We start from the raw sequence: 19619 nt of genomic DNA, 5'->3' as shown, positions 1-19619 counted from the left end.
TTGAAGTAAGGTGTGACAGATAAGCTTTGGATATTTATTTTCTGCAAATCAGATTGTCTATCTTATAGTTAAAATGTAACCTGCACATATTTATAATTAATTAAATGATTAAATCAGTAAATGCTCCGGTTTTAAAGAAAATATTAATATATAAACGACAATGCCTCAAAATTCCCGCCAGATGGCCTTATTGCTTTTTGAATGGTGGCAAGCGCAGCGTTACTGGGTAAGTCTGCATTTGGGAATCGTGTAGTGTCTGTCCCAAGTCTATTTAATAGCTATTCAGATGTCTACCCGCATAAGCTTACAGAAGTGTTAGTGTATGCCTTTTATAAATACAGTGCGTTTTAAGTGCGCTGGTAGTCCCTAAGATGAAGATCCTTGTTAAATATAGACTATTTGCGCACTTAACATCACTGCTGTCGATCCGGTCTTTAAACTGGGTAGTGTTTTAGGCGCTGTATCTATACTGAACATACTCTTGACTGAATGTTTCTCACTTACGACTTGTCTTCAAATGACAGCCACTAACAAATGTCCAACCTGTTAGCTAATGAGTTCGTTATAGCCTTGAAGTTAATTAAAAGACTCGACGCATGGGTCTCGTTTCTTGGTTTCTGAAAGAGGGACCGATGTGAAGCAGGAGCAGCAGTCTGCCATCATCAGAGCGCTCGTAACGGTGGTCAGCGTGAGTGAAACTGTGTAAGGCGCTAGTGCGTTTGCCCGGTCTACCCTATATGGCTTTGGATTAGCCCTATGCTAATATCGGCAGGAGAGGAGAAGCGCAGAAGCACCGCGTCGTTGCGTGTTGTCGGTGGTGGCTTTTAGAGTCTGGGCAGACTCATCAACAGCCATGGCTGAAGGCGGAGAAGGGGAAGATGAAATTCAGTTCTTACGAACTGTAAGTACGGCAATGATCGGTGCTGACTGAACGAAGTCAGTTGCAGTTTTGGATACGGCGTATTTTAATGCGACTCCGCATGGGGTCGTTAAAAAAAATACATTCAATGTTGAGACATCGGATTTGGGAGGTCGAAGACAATCAGTACTGTTACATTTTCAACGCTTCTGTTGTATTCTTCTCTTATGTGGGAATGATTTGCTATGTCGTATATTATTCGTGATTTACCTTAATTTGGAACTTGATGCAGTTGCAGAGTTTACTGCGCTCGTAACGCACCTGTCCTTAAAGCGCATGGATAGGAATCCAGATGAGTCCACTTACTGCAGGTGCAGGAGCAACTTAAACGGACTAGCATTTGAAGGCTCGCTAAAAAGTTTTTTAATTGTATTGGTTTTTTTTTTGGTTTTTTTTTTTTTTTTTTGTACAGATAATTTGTTACGGTATCTGCTTCACGATTGGGTATGTTTACCGTAACCCCCATTAGATTAAATGATAAATGGTAAATTAGCTTTATTTATCTCACACGAGATAACGTGCTGTACGCGTTATTCCTATATGGCCATACATCAAATATGCTATTCTAGTTCATATTCGGCCTTTTCTATTTCTGTTGCAGGACTCAGATTAAGTACATTGGCTACATACGTCCGACCATCGCAGTTATCTTTGTAATCGATATAATAAGATGAGAGCTCTTGTGGTAATGATTGACCGTCACTCTTGGTTAGCCCTGAAAAATTGACAGTTGTATACACGTGTTTACATGTTTGGTGGTTGTCTTTGAAGAGATATGTCATAATCCAGTTGCTGACAGTGGTTACCTGTATATGGCACTTAAGTTATTAAAAGACAGCTACTGTATGTCTCAGTTATATTTTTTAAACATGATTTACTTTTTATTTGGTGTGTAATGGATGAGGCTGTATTAGACAGCAGAGAAAATAAATCCATAGGTGTGAACTCCCCCACCCCACCCCCCCTTTGCAAAGGTGGCTATTTAAGATGACATTTTCCCCAGGATTAATTGTCACCTCAGACTGCTTAGCGTGCTTGCTGTGTAATAACTCACAACACTCAGATTCTATTCCAGTGGTATGCTAACAATCTGATGACACTCAAAGTTGCGAGAGGGTTAAGAATGAATTATGACTGCTCCATTCATGAAACGTATGAGTTCACACATTTGATGCAGCTAAAGGTAATTTAGGCTAATTGGAGAAAAATATAAATGTAGACCTATGAGAATATGATTTTTTTTTAAGATGTTGTGAAGATATTGTATATCTCTTGCAATTGTGCTAGTCAGCCATTGTGCTAGAACATTTGTTGTGCACCATCAGATGTTGCGTTTCACAGCCAAAATACATATTCAATCCTTACAAGGCTGTTCATGATTTTTTTTAATCAGATTTTTTTGCCAAGGCCTGACAGTAATGTACGGAGTCATTTAAGGGTGAACTTATTTGACCATTCTGCTACATCCATGTAAAAATTACAAGGATGTAGCAAAAATAACAGTTTGCCACAAGGTCTTGCATGTGGCAAGTGTGTGTGGTCTGACCTTGGTGGTGAAAGCAGCCAGTGAAGACATCTAGTCACTATATGGAAGTGCTCAAAGAATGAGAGTAGAGCCCGTTCTCCCAGTAACCTCTAGACTGGTATAAAATATGACCCATTTCAGGCTTTAAATTTGGGAGGCTGCTGTCTAACTGTTGGGCATAAAAATATAATAGTGCCATTGTGTGTCTTAGTAGGCCATACAATGTTCATATCATAATTCAGGTTCAGCAGTGTTTAGTGTCATTTGCTTTTAGCTGATATCAGGTCCTGTTAATGCAATAAGTAAATGCTTATGTAAATCTTTATTTATTTATTCGATTGTTTATTTAACTGTTTGCTTGTTTGGACATTTGTCCTTCCTCCCCGAACTTAACTGTTCTCTCACCTGGTGGGACACCTTTTGCCTAGGTGCTGCTGGCAGCTCCAGTACAGTAGCAGTGGGCTTATTTGGAGTTTATGTTGTTCTGGAAGCCCTCTACATTCCAAGACAAGACTCCAGGGTTTAAATTTAGCCACCTAAAAGCTGATGCTTCCACTGCGCATACACACACAGTTCTCTGGCACCAGCCTCTCCCAGGGCCATTGCATCAGCTCGCTTAGCTAACTAAGTTAGCCACTTGTTTTTTATTGGGGTTAAAATTGTGCAGCTTGAGTAGTATTACTGCAACATGGTGAAGCTGTTTTCTCTGATCAGTGTTATTTATTTCAATTTACTATTACTATTTACTATTAGATGTTTATTTATTAGTTATTATTCAGAGTACTGGACTTTTTACCTAATCATTCAGTATTACATAAGTTATATAACTCTTACATACTTCAAATAGTTCATATGGGTGTTATTATTATTCCATTTATATAGCACCTTTCTCAAACTCAAGGTCACTTTACAGACAGATATCAGCTTTTACATTCACTCACACACCAATGAGAAGCGGCAGCCAATTTGTGCACAGCATACTCTCAAACGGAAACCACATCCCCACATCCACATGCACTCACGCACACACTTACACACAGGTCACATCCATACAGGACAATTTTGAGTATCGAGTCAACCTAACCACCATGTTTTTGGACTGTGGGAGGAAGCCAAAGACCCAAGAGGGAACCCATACAGACACAGGGAGAACTCCACCCAGATAGGGACTCAAACCCCAAACCCTAGGGCTGAGAAGCAAATATGCTAACAACCAAGGAACGATGATACCCACTGTGTGGCATGTGTGTCTATTACACATTTACCCTGTTAAAATAAATGTTGTTGCACCAGCAACCAAGATAAAAATACCCAATTATTATTAGTAAAATACCCAATTAGAATATTTCAGTATGTCTAAAATAACTCTCCCTGTCATTACCAAATAACAAATCCACAACACAAAGTAAAGTTTAAATCTGCATAATCTATAAAGGTTGACCTTTCTAATCGAACTGAGGGAAGGCTGTTTTTGGTTAGAGCCACTTACGGCAATCAACAATGAAACGTAATACACTTCTTCATGGGCTTCTTGGTGACTTTCCTGCTTACATAAATGGACAAATGCTTTATTATTTATAGTACACAACACAGCAGGTTGTTCTCACGTTTGGTAGATGTGGTTTTCTAAAAAATATCCTTAAAAGTCTGAACTCTTTTCTCTTTTTGGAGAGCATTTATATCAACTCCGTGCAGGACTGTGCGCTATCAGATCAGTAGATTCATGACCATCATTTCATGAAAGCCTTTGTTTTTCTTTTCAGCTGTTCTTGACTAGATGATAATCTAGCCACTCCATTTTGATCTATCTCCAGTTATATGGTAGCTGAAGGCAATCGTACATTTTCCATTTCCGAGGAAGTCTTATGATAAATCTAGAATATACTTTATACAAAGTATATTATACTAGAACGTTTCCCTTGCTTTGATGCTGTGTGTTTTTGCTGTTACATTAATGTTTTTGGGGGGTTCTTACCATGTGTATTTGTGATCAGTAGCTGTGGTAGAGACACACAAAATAATGGATACATTGAATGGCTTTTTGTTTGGGGGTGCAGAGCAAGGCCGTTTAAGGTGCTGAGAGGAGACGGATGAGGTGACTCAAAGGTGTCCAGGCTCCTGACCTCACCAAGCTTCATCTGCCCCGGCTCCCTTTGAGTTTTATTAAACTGACTCTGATGTCACTGCCTTGGTGTGCTCCCTGGCATGGGTTTGGTCCCAAAAGGGCTAGGAGCCATCTGTGCTGAAGGACACAATGTCTTCCCACATCAATCACTTTCCCCACTGTGGATTCAAGGGTGATCATGTTTATAATTGACTTGACATGAGCTTCTAAGAGAAAGGCCGCACTCCTTCTGGATTAGATATAGGATTACCTGAGTAGTTGAGAGCAGGACAGAGGCTGCATTCATCAGTTTACTATGCTTTTAAAAATGTATTTGGGCAACTTTACTGAAATGTAACGTCATTATTATTTTAAAGCATTTTTCTTATTTTTAAATTGAATGGAAAAAATCTTTCTGTTAACTTGTTTAGGAAGCAAATTGCTACATTACTCGATACTGTATGTGGTCAGATTACAAAATTACTGAGCATGTACATATTGCATAGCTCACAAGGTCATGAACCTATTTGCCTGATGCCGCTAGACAGAAGCACGTGCCTAGTAGCATAGCTATAATAAACACTGCCCCATGCACACAGGACCCAGCCTCTTGATTCTACACAGAGCAGAACTGATGCATCTATATTTCAAATTCAACCAGAGATACCCTCTGTCCTATCCACTGCTGGCCGTGTTTGCTGCTTTCATTTGTCAGTGTTCATGGGGGTCACTCAGCCATGCTTGCAAGACCTTTTCTCACTGCATGCCTCTTCTTTTTAAACAATATGCATGGAAAGAAAGGATGGGAAAATTCAATTTGCAATACAGTTGAGAGCAAGATGGGGCATTTGCTCATGCACCTCTGCAGTGTAGATCTAGCTTCTATTTCTGCAGTGTTTCAGGACAGTGGGGTCCCTCTTCATAACACGGCTTCTGCTGTGTCATCCTGACAATGGAGAATAAAATCTCACTATTGGCATGACTGACAGCTCGGGTAAAAATGGCTTTTGCATTCCATATTTTCATTCCTTGTGACACGTCTTTTAAGTGGAGGGTCTCCGTGTAAGATATGAACTTATCTATCCCCCAAACACCTTATTATTAGTTAAGGAAGCAGCCTGAAATGAGTTACAGTGGTAGAACTTGCTGTATTCTGGATGTGATCTATGTGGAGCCAGCTATTTTATTAATCTGTCAGACACAGGAGTGGGAGTAGTCTGTCTAGAGATGTGCTTTAGGCGGGACAAACATGAGTTATTTAGAGAATGAAGGAATACATATTGAGCTTTAATCTAAACCCCAGGTTTGTTATGCCCCCTAAATAATAGTTTATTTTAAGTCCTAATCTTACACAACAGTTCAGCATCCAGTTCAACAGGATCTTCAGAAGCATATACTAGAGCCAAGTGTGCCATATTAAGGTTGAAACAAAACTCTTCGGATGGTAGGCGTTCATTGGTAGCTTTGGACACCCTTGTTATGTATTTCCTTAGCTCCAATCAAATAAACCTGTTTATAGTCAATAATTTTACAAAATGATTGATCCATGTCACACTGGGGTTTGACAAACAAGCTAAAACCCTTCTAATGCGAGTGTGTGCAAGTGCCACTTATCACCTTGTCTGACATTTACAAGCAATGCAATTCTGAAAAGTACTGTTTGAAGTAGATCTGCACTAAAAGATCATGCACAAAGTTGTTGAATATAACAACATTATGGTGGATTTTGTATATTCAGCTTTTCTCAAGTTCATGTCAGTGGCCTGGCTGAAGGAGTCGTGAACATTTATTTGGTACTGTCGCACATCAAGACTGCTCGGGTTACAGCCTCCTGGAGGCATCAGGCCACACAGCGCGACACCTGTTCACGTCCTTAAAGGCAGACGTTGAGATGGGAGCAAGGAAGTGGTGCGGGGGGGTTGAAGGAGCCGGAGGAGGCCGCAGCACCTGCTTTTAAACGCACAGGCGCGGAAATGGGCATGTGGCAGGGTTTGGCCCTGGCTACCAGTGCACCCAAAGCCCAGAGCACCACGGAGTCTCATTGGCCACCAACACGAAATAGAGGCAACGTATGACTAAAGGCCGGGGTCAGGTTGCCCCTTCTCCTGCCACCTATGCACACACTACTCCTCCGCCCTATAGATAGACTCTGATGCTGCCCCTTAGCTGTCTAACAGATGGCTCTGCTGCTGCTTTCCGGATCACTGCGCCACAGATTCACCAGATTCCTTGGCATGGGAACAGTTTAAGCAACGAGAATAGGGCCACACCTCCCCTTTAAAATGTAGAACACTGTAGCTACAGTTTTAGAATTAAAATCTTACTCAGGAGGAGTAATTGCTATACTTTGTGTCAATGCCTTTATGTCCACATATGTATTTTTGGCTTGTTTTGATTATACATGCTTCAAGGTAGCCACAAGGTATAACTTACTAATTCCTGTGGCTGCCTTAATGCTATTTTGATATTTATATCACAGAATTTCTTAGTTTTAAAGAGGTGACAAGGTCCTTACACTAACAAGTTTAGCCTACACTTAAGGTTAGGAAATGCCAAAATGATGACCAAGAAGCATTTAGAAGAAATAAGTGGTCTGGCAATGAGGCAGTTGCATTACCAAAGTTGATGTGGATTTTTGTAAGCCCCTGTGAAAGAAAACAGTCTGAAAATTAAGCCATTCGATTAAAAAAATTGTTGGTTATTTTCTATGCACCTTTTCTGTTCAAGCTATCCAACTTTCCTCTGCTGGATTTGTTTGATATATTACTATGTTTTTAGATGTTTCATCACTGAATGCAACTAAACAAGACTAACAACTAACTAGCAACTAACAAGAAACAAAAACTGCAAATTATGAAAAATAAGCAAATTATGAAAGCATATATGAGCTATAGAAATATTATATATAATTCAGGAATGACAGCCCTGCATAATAACAACACAGCAGTGCTTGGTTTTAGTAAAATGAAAGGTAAGTCTAAACAGTCAACTATTATTACCCAGACCAGCTGTGCATATCATGGCAGATTGGCAGAAGAAAAGGTGCTGCTTACAATGGTGTCACCATCTCATGAATTTTACATCAAAATGGACCCCGCAGCTTTAAATATCCCTCTTGCGTCTTGGACCTTCTTCCTTGTAACATGTGATGAAGGATAAATGAGCATTGAATGATGAACCTCCATGACATGTCTGAGTTTAATGAATAGCTGTTGCACTGATAGTGCGGAACAGAGCCATGGCAACCATCGGCTCAGATTAATGTAGTCCATGAGCTGGCAGGACAGAGCGCGGCCAGTCGGGAAAAACAAATGAAACGTGAATCGATAAATTGCTATGGAGAGTGTGCACGCCGTGTGCCGGGGAGGCTGCAGAGATATGGCGACTGTGTAGTCAGAAACCATCAATGCTTCTACTTCCTCACCGAAGCAACTATGTTTCCCTTTAGTTATAGCATTGCAGACAACGTTTTTGCCAAAATTTGTTACTGGGCTTTTTTTTAGTCAAAACTGACCAAGCATCTATAACTGGAGAGCTTTTGTAATGCTGTGTTCCTTGCTGGCAGGATGACGAGGTGGTGCTCCAGTGTGTTGCTACCATTCAGAAGGAGAACCGCAAATTCTGCCTCTCTGCTGAGGGCCTCGGAAATCGACTGTGCTACCTAGAACCAACCTCAGAAGCCAAGGTATGACCGCAGAATATGCAGCACTGATACGAGATATTGACAAGACATATGACAAGCTGGAATCCGAAAATCACTTAATGCTAGGCCATTGGGTATCACTTTTGAACAAGCGATGTTTAATGACTGGGTGATGACACTTCAATAAATCACTTTGGCTATCATTTTCACTAGCAAACCAGTATTACATTGGTTAACTAAACTGGTAAATTAGCACATAAATAAGATCACATATGAAAATTAGTACGAATGTAAAAATTACCATGAATGCAAATAGAGACATTGCCGCTTATTCATTAAAGTTGCATACGAATGAGCACAGATTTGGCTCATATGAATGACATAGGATTTATGCCAGGTCTGATTCATGAAACATCATACAACATTGAAAAGAGTTTTGATGTGAGGTATCAACTGATCAACTTCGGCTGCGTGAAATCAACTACCCGCACTTTGGTGCCTCATGTACATAGTTTGCAAAAGGCATGCCCTAAATTTTCATAATATACATAATATTTCATTAAACGTGTCCTATTTCATGACAATGTAGCGCCAGTAAGCACATGTATGGCAGTAAAAAAAGATTACGCTCACTCAAAATGTAAGGCGAACGGAACGAAGGAAGTAAATCCAGAGGGAAAACGAGACATTTCAGTAAAGCAAAGTTGGAGGTGCTTGGCTATTTAATACTAGCTAAGCGACTGATTTTTTTAATAGAAATCCAGGTCTGCAAAGTCCAGTTGACATTTACAGACTACACATGTTAACAGTAAAACTGAAGTGCCTACTGGTTTAATACAAAGATTGCTGTGTGCACTATCATTATTATATTATTTACTATTTTTTATGAATTTTATGATATTATTGATGATGTTGATAACAGTTTTGATTATTTAATCCAAATAATTCTAAGATTTATATGTTCCACGACCAGAGGAGAGTTTGATTGTACAAAAATGCCAAAGATGAATGGATGAATAATAAAACTGTTAGTGAAATTTACGTGCGTTTGTTTAACGACCAGATTGTTCATATACATCAATTGCACATTTACATATACAGCAATTGCACATTTGGTTTAATGTGAAACGGAGGCTTTGCAGGAATTTATTACATTTTAGGAGGAAATGCATGTGTGCAAAACCATGGCAACAGCAACAGATCTGAATCCTCTGACCTTTGTTTTCCACACATGTAGAACTGAGAGTGGAGATATAAGAGGATTTGCAAAGCTATAAATATAGTATGTTAGTATGTTTTCACCATCCTTCAAAAAAATATCTATGCACCAAATTTTGTGTGTGCGTGTGTGTGTGTGTGTGTGTGTGTGTGTGTCTGTGTATGTGTGCATTTGTGCATGCAGCAGAAATACCTCTATGAAGCACTGGAATCCTCAGAACAATTAACCAGCCTGTTTAATTAAACACAATGTTGAGTACATGCTAGTCTTATTTGTTTACTTCTGCCGTGGAATGCACAGTATTAGTCAGATGGATTTGCTGTAGTACATCCCCACACCTTTACACTATCTCTTCTATGGTTTATACCTTGATTTATATCAATAAATGAATCCCTCCAGGGAGGCTTGACTCACTTATTAAATGTGTGACATGGACTCTCAATAATGAATTAACGATCATCATAAAACCGTCAACTATGCCATTATTTGGCTTTGGTCATTGAAATGTAAAGCCCGGCACATATGAATGGTCAAAATTGAGCCACTGATGTTGGAGAGGTTGGTCTTATATTCTCTGTCACTGCTGTTTCTCTCAGTTTACTGAAAGAAGCAAAGATCCCATTTAGCAATATTAGCATCTCATTCCTACTCATATTCCAAACTAAGCCAATGTGAGGTCAGAGGTCAGCAGGTTCATTGCAAAGCTAATGTCTCACAAACACACATCTCATCTTCCAACCAGAGGCATCATGACTGGAAAAAAAACGCCAGAATTGGTTGAGGCTTGTGATGTTAAATTTATCAGTAAGTGACTTTTCATGCAATCTCTAAGGTGGTTGGATCAAGTGAGAAAAGAGCTTGTAGGTTTGATTGCTTAAAAAGACATGTGAGTCAAAGGGATTAATTTGTCTGGACAATCATATACCGGGATCTTTCAACCTAATCTTAATTTACATTTCATGGTATCTGTAAAGCATTGAAAAAAATCTTGAAAAAAATTATTTAATTACCAATAGGCTTTCATTATAAGTGTGTTTTGAGTCAATATATTGCTATAATATTGTACCTGTGGGCACATGTTTATGCGAAATCTCTCTCTCGCTCTCTCTGTGTCTCTGTAGTATGTTCCTCCTGATTTGTGCATCTGTACGTTTGTGCTGGAGCAGTCACTCTCTGTGCGGGCCCTGCAGGAAATGCTGGCTACCGTAGTACAGAATGGTGAAGGGGTAAGTATGTCACCTCTGTCACTTCCACTGTCCAGCAACCCCATAACAGAGAAATCCAGACAAATTTCTTCTGTATAATATTAAATACCACACTACAGGAATCTCTATAATGAGATGTTAATCTGTTCAAAGGCTCAATTTTCTATTTTCTCTTTATATCCAAATCACTTAAATCACTGGAAGACAATCTGTAATTGACATCTGTTTGTGTTGAATAATTAGTTTATTTTTCTTATTATAATATTTATTCAGGTTCACTGCAACAGGAATTGTAACTGTTACATGATTTATATGTAGATAAAATCTGTCTCTTGCAAAAACATAGCAGATTGTTGGCAGGTTCATGGTGGGTAAGGGAGATTTTTTGGATTATAACAGCTTTAGGTGCTATCATCTGGTGGCAGCCTGCTATGCTGTTTATGTCCTGTAGTTGTAATGAAAAGGTCATAGGTATCCATACGGCTATAGTCTTAACTGGTTGTTTAACACTCTGGGTAAGTATTTACTCTTCATGACATAGTCATTATGTAGCACTGTCAGCCAGTAAATCTTCACAAACACTATTAATTTCTTCTAATGCACATGCCAACATTCTACTTGCAGGATGTTATGAAGGCTGTTCTGGAGTAGAAGTATCAAACTCATAATGCATATTTCTGAAAAAAAAAACAAAAGACTTCACTGGTTAATAAGTTGTTGGTACTACCATTGTACAAGTTATATACACTATATTGCCAAAAGTATTTCCTTGTTTGCCTTCGCACGCATACAAATTTGAGTGACATGCTAATCTTAATCCATGGGGTTTAATATGATGTTGGCCCAGCCGTTGCAGCTATAACAGCTTCAACTCTTCTGGGAAGGCTTTCCACAAGGTTTAGGAGTGTGTCTATGGGAATTTTTCACCATTCTTCTAGAATGTGAGGTCAGACACTGATGTTGGACGACAAGGCCTAGCTCTAATTCATCCCAAAGGCGTTCTGTAGGGTTGAGGTCAGGACTCTGTGCAGGCCAGTCAAGTTCTTCTACACTGACCTCGCTCATCCATCTCTTTATGAACCTTGCTTTGTGCACTGGTGCGCAGTCATGTTGGAACAAGAAGGGGCCATCCCCAAACTATTCCCACAAAGTTGGGAGCATGACATTATCCAAAATCTCTTCATATGCTGACACATTATCAGTTGCTTTCAGTGGAACTAAGGGGCCGAACCCAACTACTGAAAAACAACCGCACACCATAATCTCCCCTCAGACAACCTTTATACTTGGTACAATGCAGTCAGACAATTACCGTTCTCTTAGCAACCGCCAAACCCAGAGTCGTCCATGGGATTGCCAGATGGAGAAGTGTGATTCATCACTCCAGAGAACATGTCTCCACTGCTCTAGAGTCCAGCGGTGGCGTGCTTTGTACCACTGCATCCAACGCTTTTCATTGTGCTTGGTGATGTAAGGCTTGGATGCAGATGCTCAGCCAAGGAAACTCATTCCATGAAGCTCTCTATGCACTGTTCTTGAGCTAATCTGAAGGCCACATGAAGTTTGGAGTTCTGTAGTGATTGACTGCAGAAAATTGGTGACCTCTGCGCACTATGCGCCTCAGCATCCGCTGACCCCACTGTGTCATTTTACATAGCGTACCACTTTGTGGCTGAGTTGCTGTCGTTCTCAATCGCTTTCACTTTGTTATAATACCACTGACAGTTGACTGTAGAATATTTAGTAGCAAGGAAATTACACGACTGGACTTGTTGCACAGGTGGCATCCTTTCACGGTACCATGCTGGAATTCACTGAGCTCCTGAGAGTGACCCATTCTTTCACAAATGTTTGTAGAAGCAGCCTGCATGCCTTGGTTTTATACACCTGTGGTTATGGAAGTAATGGGAACACCTGAATTCAATGATTTAGATGGGTGAGTGAATAATTTTGGCAATATAGTGTATATAGTTGTTTCGTTCTCATCTGGCACCATATATCTCCACATGGACTTGAGCACATCAACTCACTAACAATGCAAGTAATGTACATACTTTCATAAATAACAGACTACTGGTTGTGACAGTATTGTACCTCACCGAGTAAAATTTATCTGTCCAAATCTAATGCCATGAACTACCAGAATGGCTTGATATGCAGTTGTGCTGTCTATGGATGCTTTTGCAGCCACATCCATGAAATCACATCCTGACGTTTTATTAAACATTTGAAAGATCATTTTACCAGTTTCAACATCTGGTGCATTATAAACAGGATTGTACCAATATTAATGTATGAAAATAGTGTTTTCTGGAGGCTCAGAGTTCTCTAACAGTTTCTGCTGATGTGTTTTAGGGTCATCAATGTCGAAGGACAGTTATCTGTTTATCTCGATAATCAACTTATTGGCAATTGAACCTTACAATAATCTGATACTCTATTGATGGTTATTGATATTTGAAATTAATAGAAAACAAAGTCACCGTTTCATCTGTAGGAATTTAACATTTTAACATGTTAATATTGGTACAGTAGGCAACCTAATGGACCTTATGCTCATGCCTATCAAAGTACTTTTTGACAGCAATATCTCAATTTAAATTTCAATGATGCATATCAAATTGGTAAGTGCAATTTTAACTTTTGTTAACTGTAACATCTGTATCTTTTATTCATGGCTAGCTTCCTGATCATGAATGATGGGTATGTCATGTTTACAGTTCATTCCTCACTTGGAGAATATGCATGCGTGCCAAAAGCTTATTAACAATCAAACAAAACTAACTCTCTTGTGGTCTAGTGCCTTCTCACCTTAGAGTGTTTGTGTTGAGACGGTCACTCAGGATGGTAAATGTGTGCTCTGGCTGCGAGCTGGCTCTTTGGTGGTCAGAGCTCATGTTTGCTGCCTGAAAGAGACTGTGTGTGGTTGCTGCCCTCAGTCTTTGCTACAAATGGTGTCAGAAGTGGGCTGGCATTGTGAGGCCATCGGGTGTGTGCACATTGTTGAAGCCCCCCCCCACCCGCCAACTGCTGTTAGCGGAAGTTCTGAAGCCCGGTGTGAAGCCCTGGTGAGGGGCAAGGGTGTGATCCTGGAGGAAGGGTAGATGTGTGAGGGACACATAGAAGGTGTGAAGTGTAGGGGTACACTCCCCTAAGGAGAGGGTAGGGTGACAGAGAATGTCGCGCCCTGAAAGAGAGGGTGGTGCGATGGAGACGGTCACTCAGGAAGGTAAATGGGTGCTCTGTGCCAGCAAACTGGCTCTTTTATCTGGTGGTCAGAGAACATGTTTGCTGCCTGAAAGGTCTGAGTTTGAGACTGGGTGTGGTTGGAGGTGCCTTTGCTAGAGTTTCCCATCCATGAGCACTTTAGTAGCTTAGTTCTTAGATTCACAAAGGTTTGCTTAGACACTAACCAAACTAATGAAGTACAGTCAGCTAATCTGTTTAGCTCTCGCCACACCAGAACTTCCAACATGCTTCACACTCTCGTTTCATGTAAAAAAAAAAACTGTTTGGAAGAAATAGATACTGACAACTGTAATTGGACATCCAGAATTGACATTCTTAGTATCTGCCAAAATACAGTTGGCCAAGACAAATCGTCCTGTAGTGAAAGCCCTATGAGTGATAAATGAATGTGCCAAAATGGACACAGTAAGCCTTTTCCATTTGCCTCGAGAGATGCAACGTGAAATCCATTTTCTGCATATTCAGCTCAATGCAGGGCCTGTTTCCCAGGCCAAGATTTCTCCTAAATGGATTAGACTTAGAATGTAAGATCAGTTGGTGAATTACCACTGCCATTACAATTTATTCCAAGACTAAGCTTAACAGGAAACAGACCTGTAATGTTTATGTAAAGGATCCAATATCAAAACATATCCTTTTGGGTTTTTGGTACACTACACTAAAATGAGAGTGTTAAGTCTCTTCTTCAGCCATTTTATCTCATTTGTGTGCTATCTGACATTAATGACAGCAGGAAAAGAATTCAATAATCATGCCATTAATCCTTTACAAAAAGGGTAACAGTTGTAAACCATCCTTCTGGCCAACGACTGTAGCAGAATTCTCAGATGCAATGACTTGTACACTCTGCCATGACGCTCAAGAATGTGTTTACTCATTTTCTTTCTAAGGTTGTAATATTAAAGTTTACACATTGTTTGAGATGATGTCATTTTTCTCACAGTTGAAGTATGACAATCAAATTTCAGGGGTACCACTGAAGAGGAAATGTTGTGGAATGTTGATTCCAGAGTAAATATGCCTTGAAACACAAATTTCATATTTTCTGCTATTTTGTGGGATCAGCTAATTTCTTTTTTATTTATTTTGGTGTTTCATATTATATTGGCCTGCTTGGTCACACTGAAGGACTGTCATTTGAATTTCTCACAATGGTTTATTGGAAATGCCGTGGCAGTCTTGTTATTACAGAATTTCAGCTTGAGTCTGGAAATCTTGTTCATATTAAAAAGGTTCCTTGTAACTTCCCTCAAGAAGATAATAGCTGGAAGATATTTTTCATTTGTTTCAAATAATATTTAAAATTTAAATTATGTTAAAGCACTTGCGTTGTAGGTCTTTAATAGTGTCATATTAGACTGGCAGGTGGCCAAAGGTCACAGAACAGCATGTGATGTGTCAGCAACCCTGAAATATTAAGCCCAGCTACACTAAAAGAGCTGGGTGCAAGGGCTCATTACCGAATTATATATTTTTGTTTGTCTTCTCTGACATGAAGTCTGCAGTAACAAGTAACAATCATTTCAAAGCACAGTACACTTTGAATTGGTTTATGTCATTTTAGCATTTTCCCTAAAGCACTGCACATATTATGAACATTTCATAAAGAAAAATCTATTTGTTTCCCAAATGCTTACAGAGGTTTTTAAGGCGGGTAAGTATGTCATAATTTTTCACTTTGCAGTTTTGGCCAAGAAGCATTATATATAATTCTTATTAGCTTGTTTCATTTTTTTGCAAAATTGTGTTAAAGTAGTTTTACAGTTTTACTGGACATTTCCTCATCTGAGGTACAACAATGAAATTTTTTCTCGTTCACATAAAGCGAACGGGAAATTGTCCCCTAACATGGCCCCCTGAGGGCAATGGCATGTGAAGCAGTTTTCAAAGAGAAAAGTTCCCTGTTTTGAGTGACAAAAGATGACACATCTTTTCTTTTCTGAAAAGATCCTTTGCTGTGAAACACTTTTCTCCCCCTCTCTCAGTATTCCTACTACTGCTCACTAACTTTGTCTCTCTCTCTCTCTCTCTCTTTTCCCTTTACCTCTCCATTTTCCTCCCGCCTTCACACCACACTTTAGGCAGGGCAGGGCGGTGGACATCGGACACTGCTGTACGGTCACGCCATCCTACTGAGACATTCCTTTAGTGGAATGGTGAGAACTCAGATCACCGATTACAGCATGGCAGGAGGTGGATTAGCTAGGCTGCCACTTACAGCCACCACAAATCAAATCTCATTATCAATACGTACTGTCGAAACAATGGCCAGAGCAGTGGCTATTATTTCCTACTGTCAATAAACAGTTTTACTGTTGCTGAAAAATTGAAGCATGCATTAAATTAAATAAAATGGTATAATGCTAGATGCTAATATTTATTAAATGAAAAAAAGTTAGACTGCTGTGTTTGGATTCCGAGCAATGCCGTGGGTGTCTTCTTCTCACCCTTTTACTACAAACCCAGATGAATGGCAGATGTTCTAACGTGACTTTCTTATAACAGTACTTGGCCTGTTTAAAGACGTCACGGTCTCTGACTGATAAGCTGTCATTTGACGTTGGCTTACAAGAGGAATCCACAGGTATTTAAGACTGAAACAATCAGTTGTCAAAAACTAAATGCCTGTTAGCCTGTTTTAAATTTAAAATGGATTTGTGGCAACTATTGAACCAGAAGCTTTATTCATCATCTTAGTGGGCTTTCTCCAGACACTTGAAGTCCACAATAAAACCTAAAAGCCTTGCTATTTTTATGTATTATCTGAGCAGGCCACTATTGGAAGGGTCACATATGTGATATTTTGATATGTGTGTGGAAATGTCCTTCATTACCCTACAGCAAAAGTTTCATTTATCCCTAGGAGATAGGATTTGATTGATGAAAGTTAATGAAAGGCTGTTGCTTTATTTCTGGTTCAGAAGCTTTTTTTGTTGTTTTCATCACACAGGGGAAGCTTGTTGGTGGACCATCCACCCGGCCTCGAAGCAGAGGTCTGAGGGTGAGAAGGTTCGTATTGGTGATGATCTCATCTTGGTCAGTGTGTCTTCAGAGAGGTATTTGGTGAGTGCTGAATTGCATATGTACACTACAAATAAGACCTTTTTTCTGGGCAGCTTTAAGACTACTACTTCTGCTACTTGGATATATTTTTGTGTTCTTCTTCTCTTTTATACTTTTGCTTTAAATATTGATTTACTGTATCTAACTGTCCTTTTCAGACTAGCTGTATTCATATCCTAAGACTCACTAGAAATATCATATTACTGAATACACAAGATTGTTGATAAGTTGATTTGCCATATCATCCCAGCCTGTGATTAAAAAAAAAAAATCTATTTGCAACTGTCATATGGACCCAATATACCTTTCTCACACCATTGAGTTGAATTAAATGAGATGTCAGGTTGAAAAATGAGCTTAGAATTCTGCTGAGGCCATCTGAGAATTAAGCACACTTTTAGAACAGAACTAATGAAGCTTCCAACTTGTCTTTGTTATACACTTGTAAACACACACACACACCCAACCATGCTGCAAATACCTGCCTTTTTTGCAGCACCTGTCTATCTCCAATGGAAATATCCAAGTGGATGCTTCTTTCATGCAAACACTGTGGAATGTGCAGCCTACCTGCTCTGGCAGCAATGTGGCAGTGGGTCAGTTCACTTCCACATGCACCTCTCCCTCACCATCAGTTCAGGCCTTTCCAATTGCTCCATATGTATATGTGCTCTTTTAACTATAAATTCACAAGGAATTTTTTTGATCATCTGAAGCATAAGTCATTGTTTAATAAGGTTATTTCTATATGCTCTGTTAGACCTATTGGCTCCTGTAGCCACTGTTGGCTTATGTCCCCTTAGGATATTTATTGGGAGGACAAGTGATGCGCTTGTTCCGTGGGCATGATGAGAGCCTCACCATACCAGGATCTGACAAATCTGAAGAGCAGCAGAGGTGGGATGCTTTACCCTCAGCTTGCAGGACTTCACAATGGCTGCTTCATTACAACTGTGGATAAGATTTAATGATAGGCATGCCATCTGAGCAGCCGTGGCTATGTTTTGCTGGAAAGCATGCATTTCGAGAGTGGAGCTGTATGTGAAGTGTAAGTGCTCTGCTTCCACAGGATAGTGAACTATGAGGCTGGGAAGGGTGGGTCCCGGGCCAGGTCTCTGTGGAGGGTGGAGCCACTTCGCATAAGGTGAACACACACACCCTACCTCCCTCCAAACACACACATACACAGAGACAGAAAAAAATGTACACTGACATGTACAGAGCTGCCTGTTCCGAGGCTGGGATAGCTAAATTTTAGATGACCTAGACATCGCTGCCTCTGGGCTGTCTCTTTCACTTATACACAAAACTCCCAAAGAGTTAGTTCAGATTGCAAAGTTTATTCTTGAAGTAGGGGGCACTTCCACACCAAAACCTCTTCTGTACTTCAGTTTTGTAACTCACAGCTGAATTATTATTATTGCATTTATAAAAAAGAGGGAGACAAAGCAAATCATTACTTATTGCCTTTAAACCTAAACATTGCATCACGTTTATAGACCAAGACGACACAGAGACTATATTGCGCACTCCAGTGGGACTTACACCTAGCTTTGTTGGCTGTCTTGTGTGGCATAGCTGGAGTGGAAGCCACATTCGGTGGGGTCAGCCCTTCCGCTTGCGCCACCTGTCCACTGGTCATTACCTGGGCCAGACGGATGACCGCGGCCTGGTGCTGCTCGACAGAGAGAAGTCCGACACCACTGCTACCGCCTTCTGCTTCAGGCCAAGCAAGGTTTGACTCATAAATATATAGTTTTATGGTGCATTTTAATGCTTGATATCACCAATTATGAAAAAAACACATGACACAGATCAATAGCTCACATAGTGAAGGACATATATGATTTACTAGCTCATCTCACACGTTTATGTTTACAGCATGAACATCTATAACAGTTTCAGTTTAGTGATTGGAAAAGTAACCACTCCAATATTTATCTTCAGCATATGAATTTATCGTTATTATAACGACCTATTAGGTATGCCTTTGCTGTAATAAGTAGAGCAGGATGATCACTGACCTGCCTTTGTCTGCTTCTGATTGATTCACTTAGAACAGTATGTCCTCCGCACTGTTGCAAATCGCTGTCCATTTGATCTCAGTCAAACCTGAGATATTGTTGAGTGACCCAGCTGGAGCATGTGGCCAGTTAGCCAGCTCATTTGTGGGGTTTGGAGCTCATGTGCTTTGTCTGTTCGCTGGCAGGAGAAAGTGGACTCTGGGCCAAAGCGGGACATCGACGGCATGGGGGTGGCGGAGATCAAGTACGGCGACTCGGTCTGCTTCATCATGCATGCTGCCACGGGCCTGTGGCTGTCCTACCAGGCACCCGACGCAAAATCTTCCCGCTTGGGGCCACTGAAGAGAAGGGTGAGGAGCTTGCGGGCTGCAGAGACAAAGCAATCGTGTGTTTGTGGGCGTAGCAGTGAAAAAGGCGTGGCTTGCACCAGGATGTCTGAAACTTCAGGCGAACTTCACTGTTGCCATAATGCCGCCGTATCATTCCGGGTTGTGTCAAACGCACCCGTCGAGTGAGAATCGTGACCCATAAGCAGGACAGACGAGACAGGCCCCACGTGAGCATGAGAGTAAGCGCGGGTGTCTCCACACCCTGCGGGACACCCGAGGCTGTGTAAGGAACGTGATGATGGGGTTCAGCATGGTGGCAGTGTCACCTTGTCGCCTCCA

General features: G+C 40.5%; 1 protein-coding gene across 2 annotated transcripts in view; it reads left to right on the top strand.

The window, feature by feature from the left end:
* The first annotated feature begins 783 nt into the window (after positions 1–783).
* ryr3 (ryanodine receptor 3) overlaps positions 784–19619 on the top strand; it is a 70626-nt gene continuing 51790 nt past the window's right edge. For both annotated transcript variants that reach the window (XM_026998958.2, XM_026998959.2), the window contains exons 1-12: positions 784–901; positions 8114–8233; positions 10532–10636; positions 15504–15518; positions 15946–16020; positions 16370–16448; positions 16815–16927; positions 17424–17523; positions 17731–17824; positions 17997–18071; positions 18506–18662; positions 19137–19301. In XM_026998958.2, the coding sequence (XP_026854759.2) occupies positions 854–901; positions 8114–8233; positions 10532–10636; positions 15504–15518; positions 15946–16020; positions 16370–16448; positions 16815–16927; positions 17424–17523; positions 17731–17824; positions 17997–18071; positions 18506–18662; positions 19137–19301 (1146 nt within the window). In that variant the 5' untranslated portion in view covers positions 784–853. The remainder of the gene's footprint in view (positions 902–8113; positions 8234–10531; positions 10637–15503; positions 15519–15945; positions 16021–16369; positions 16449–16814; positions 16928–17423; positions 17524–17730; positions 17825–17996; positions 18072–18505; positions 18663–19136; positions 19302–19619) is intronic.

The sequence above is a fragment of the Electrophorus electricus genome, chromosome 3 (assembly GCF_013358815.1).
Source record: "Electrophorus electricus isolate fEleEle1 chromosome 3, fEleEle1.pri, whole genome shotgun sequence".
In the NCBI taxonomy this organism is placed as follows: Eukaryota; Metazoa; Chordata; class Actinopteri; order Gymnotiformes; family Gymnotidae; genus Electrophorus; species Electrophorus electricus.
Note: the sequence above shows the minus strand (reverse complement) of the source record. Positions and strands in the feature narration are given on the sequence as shown.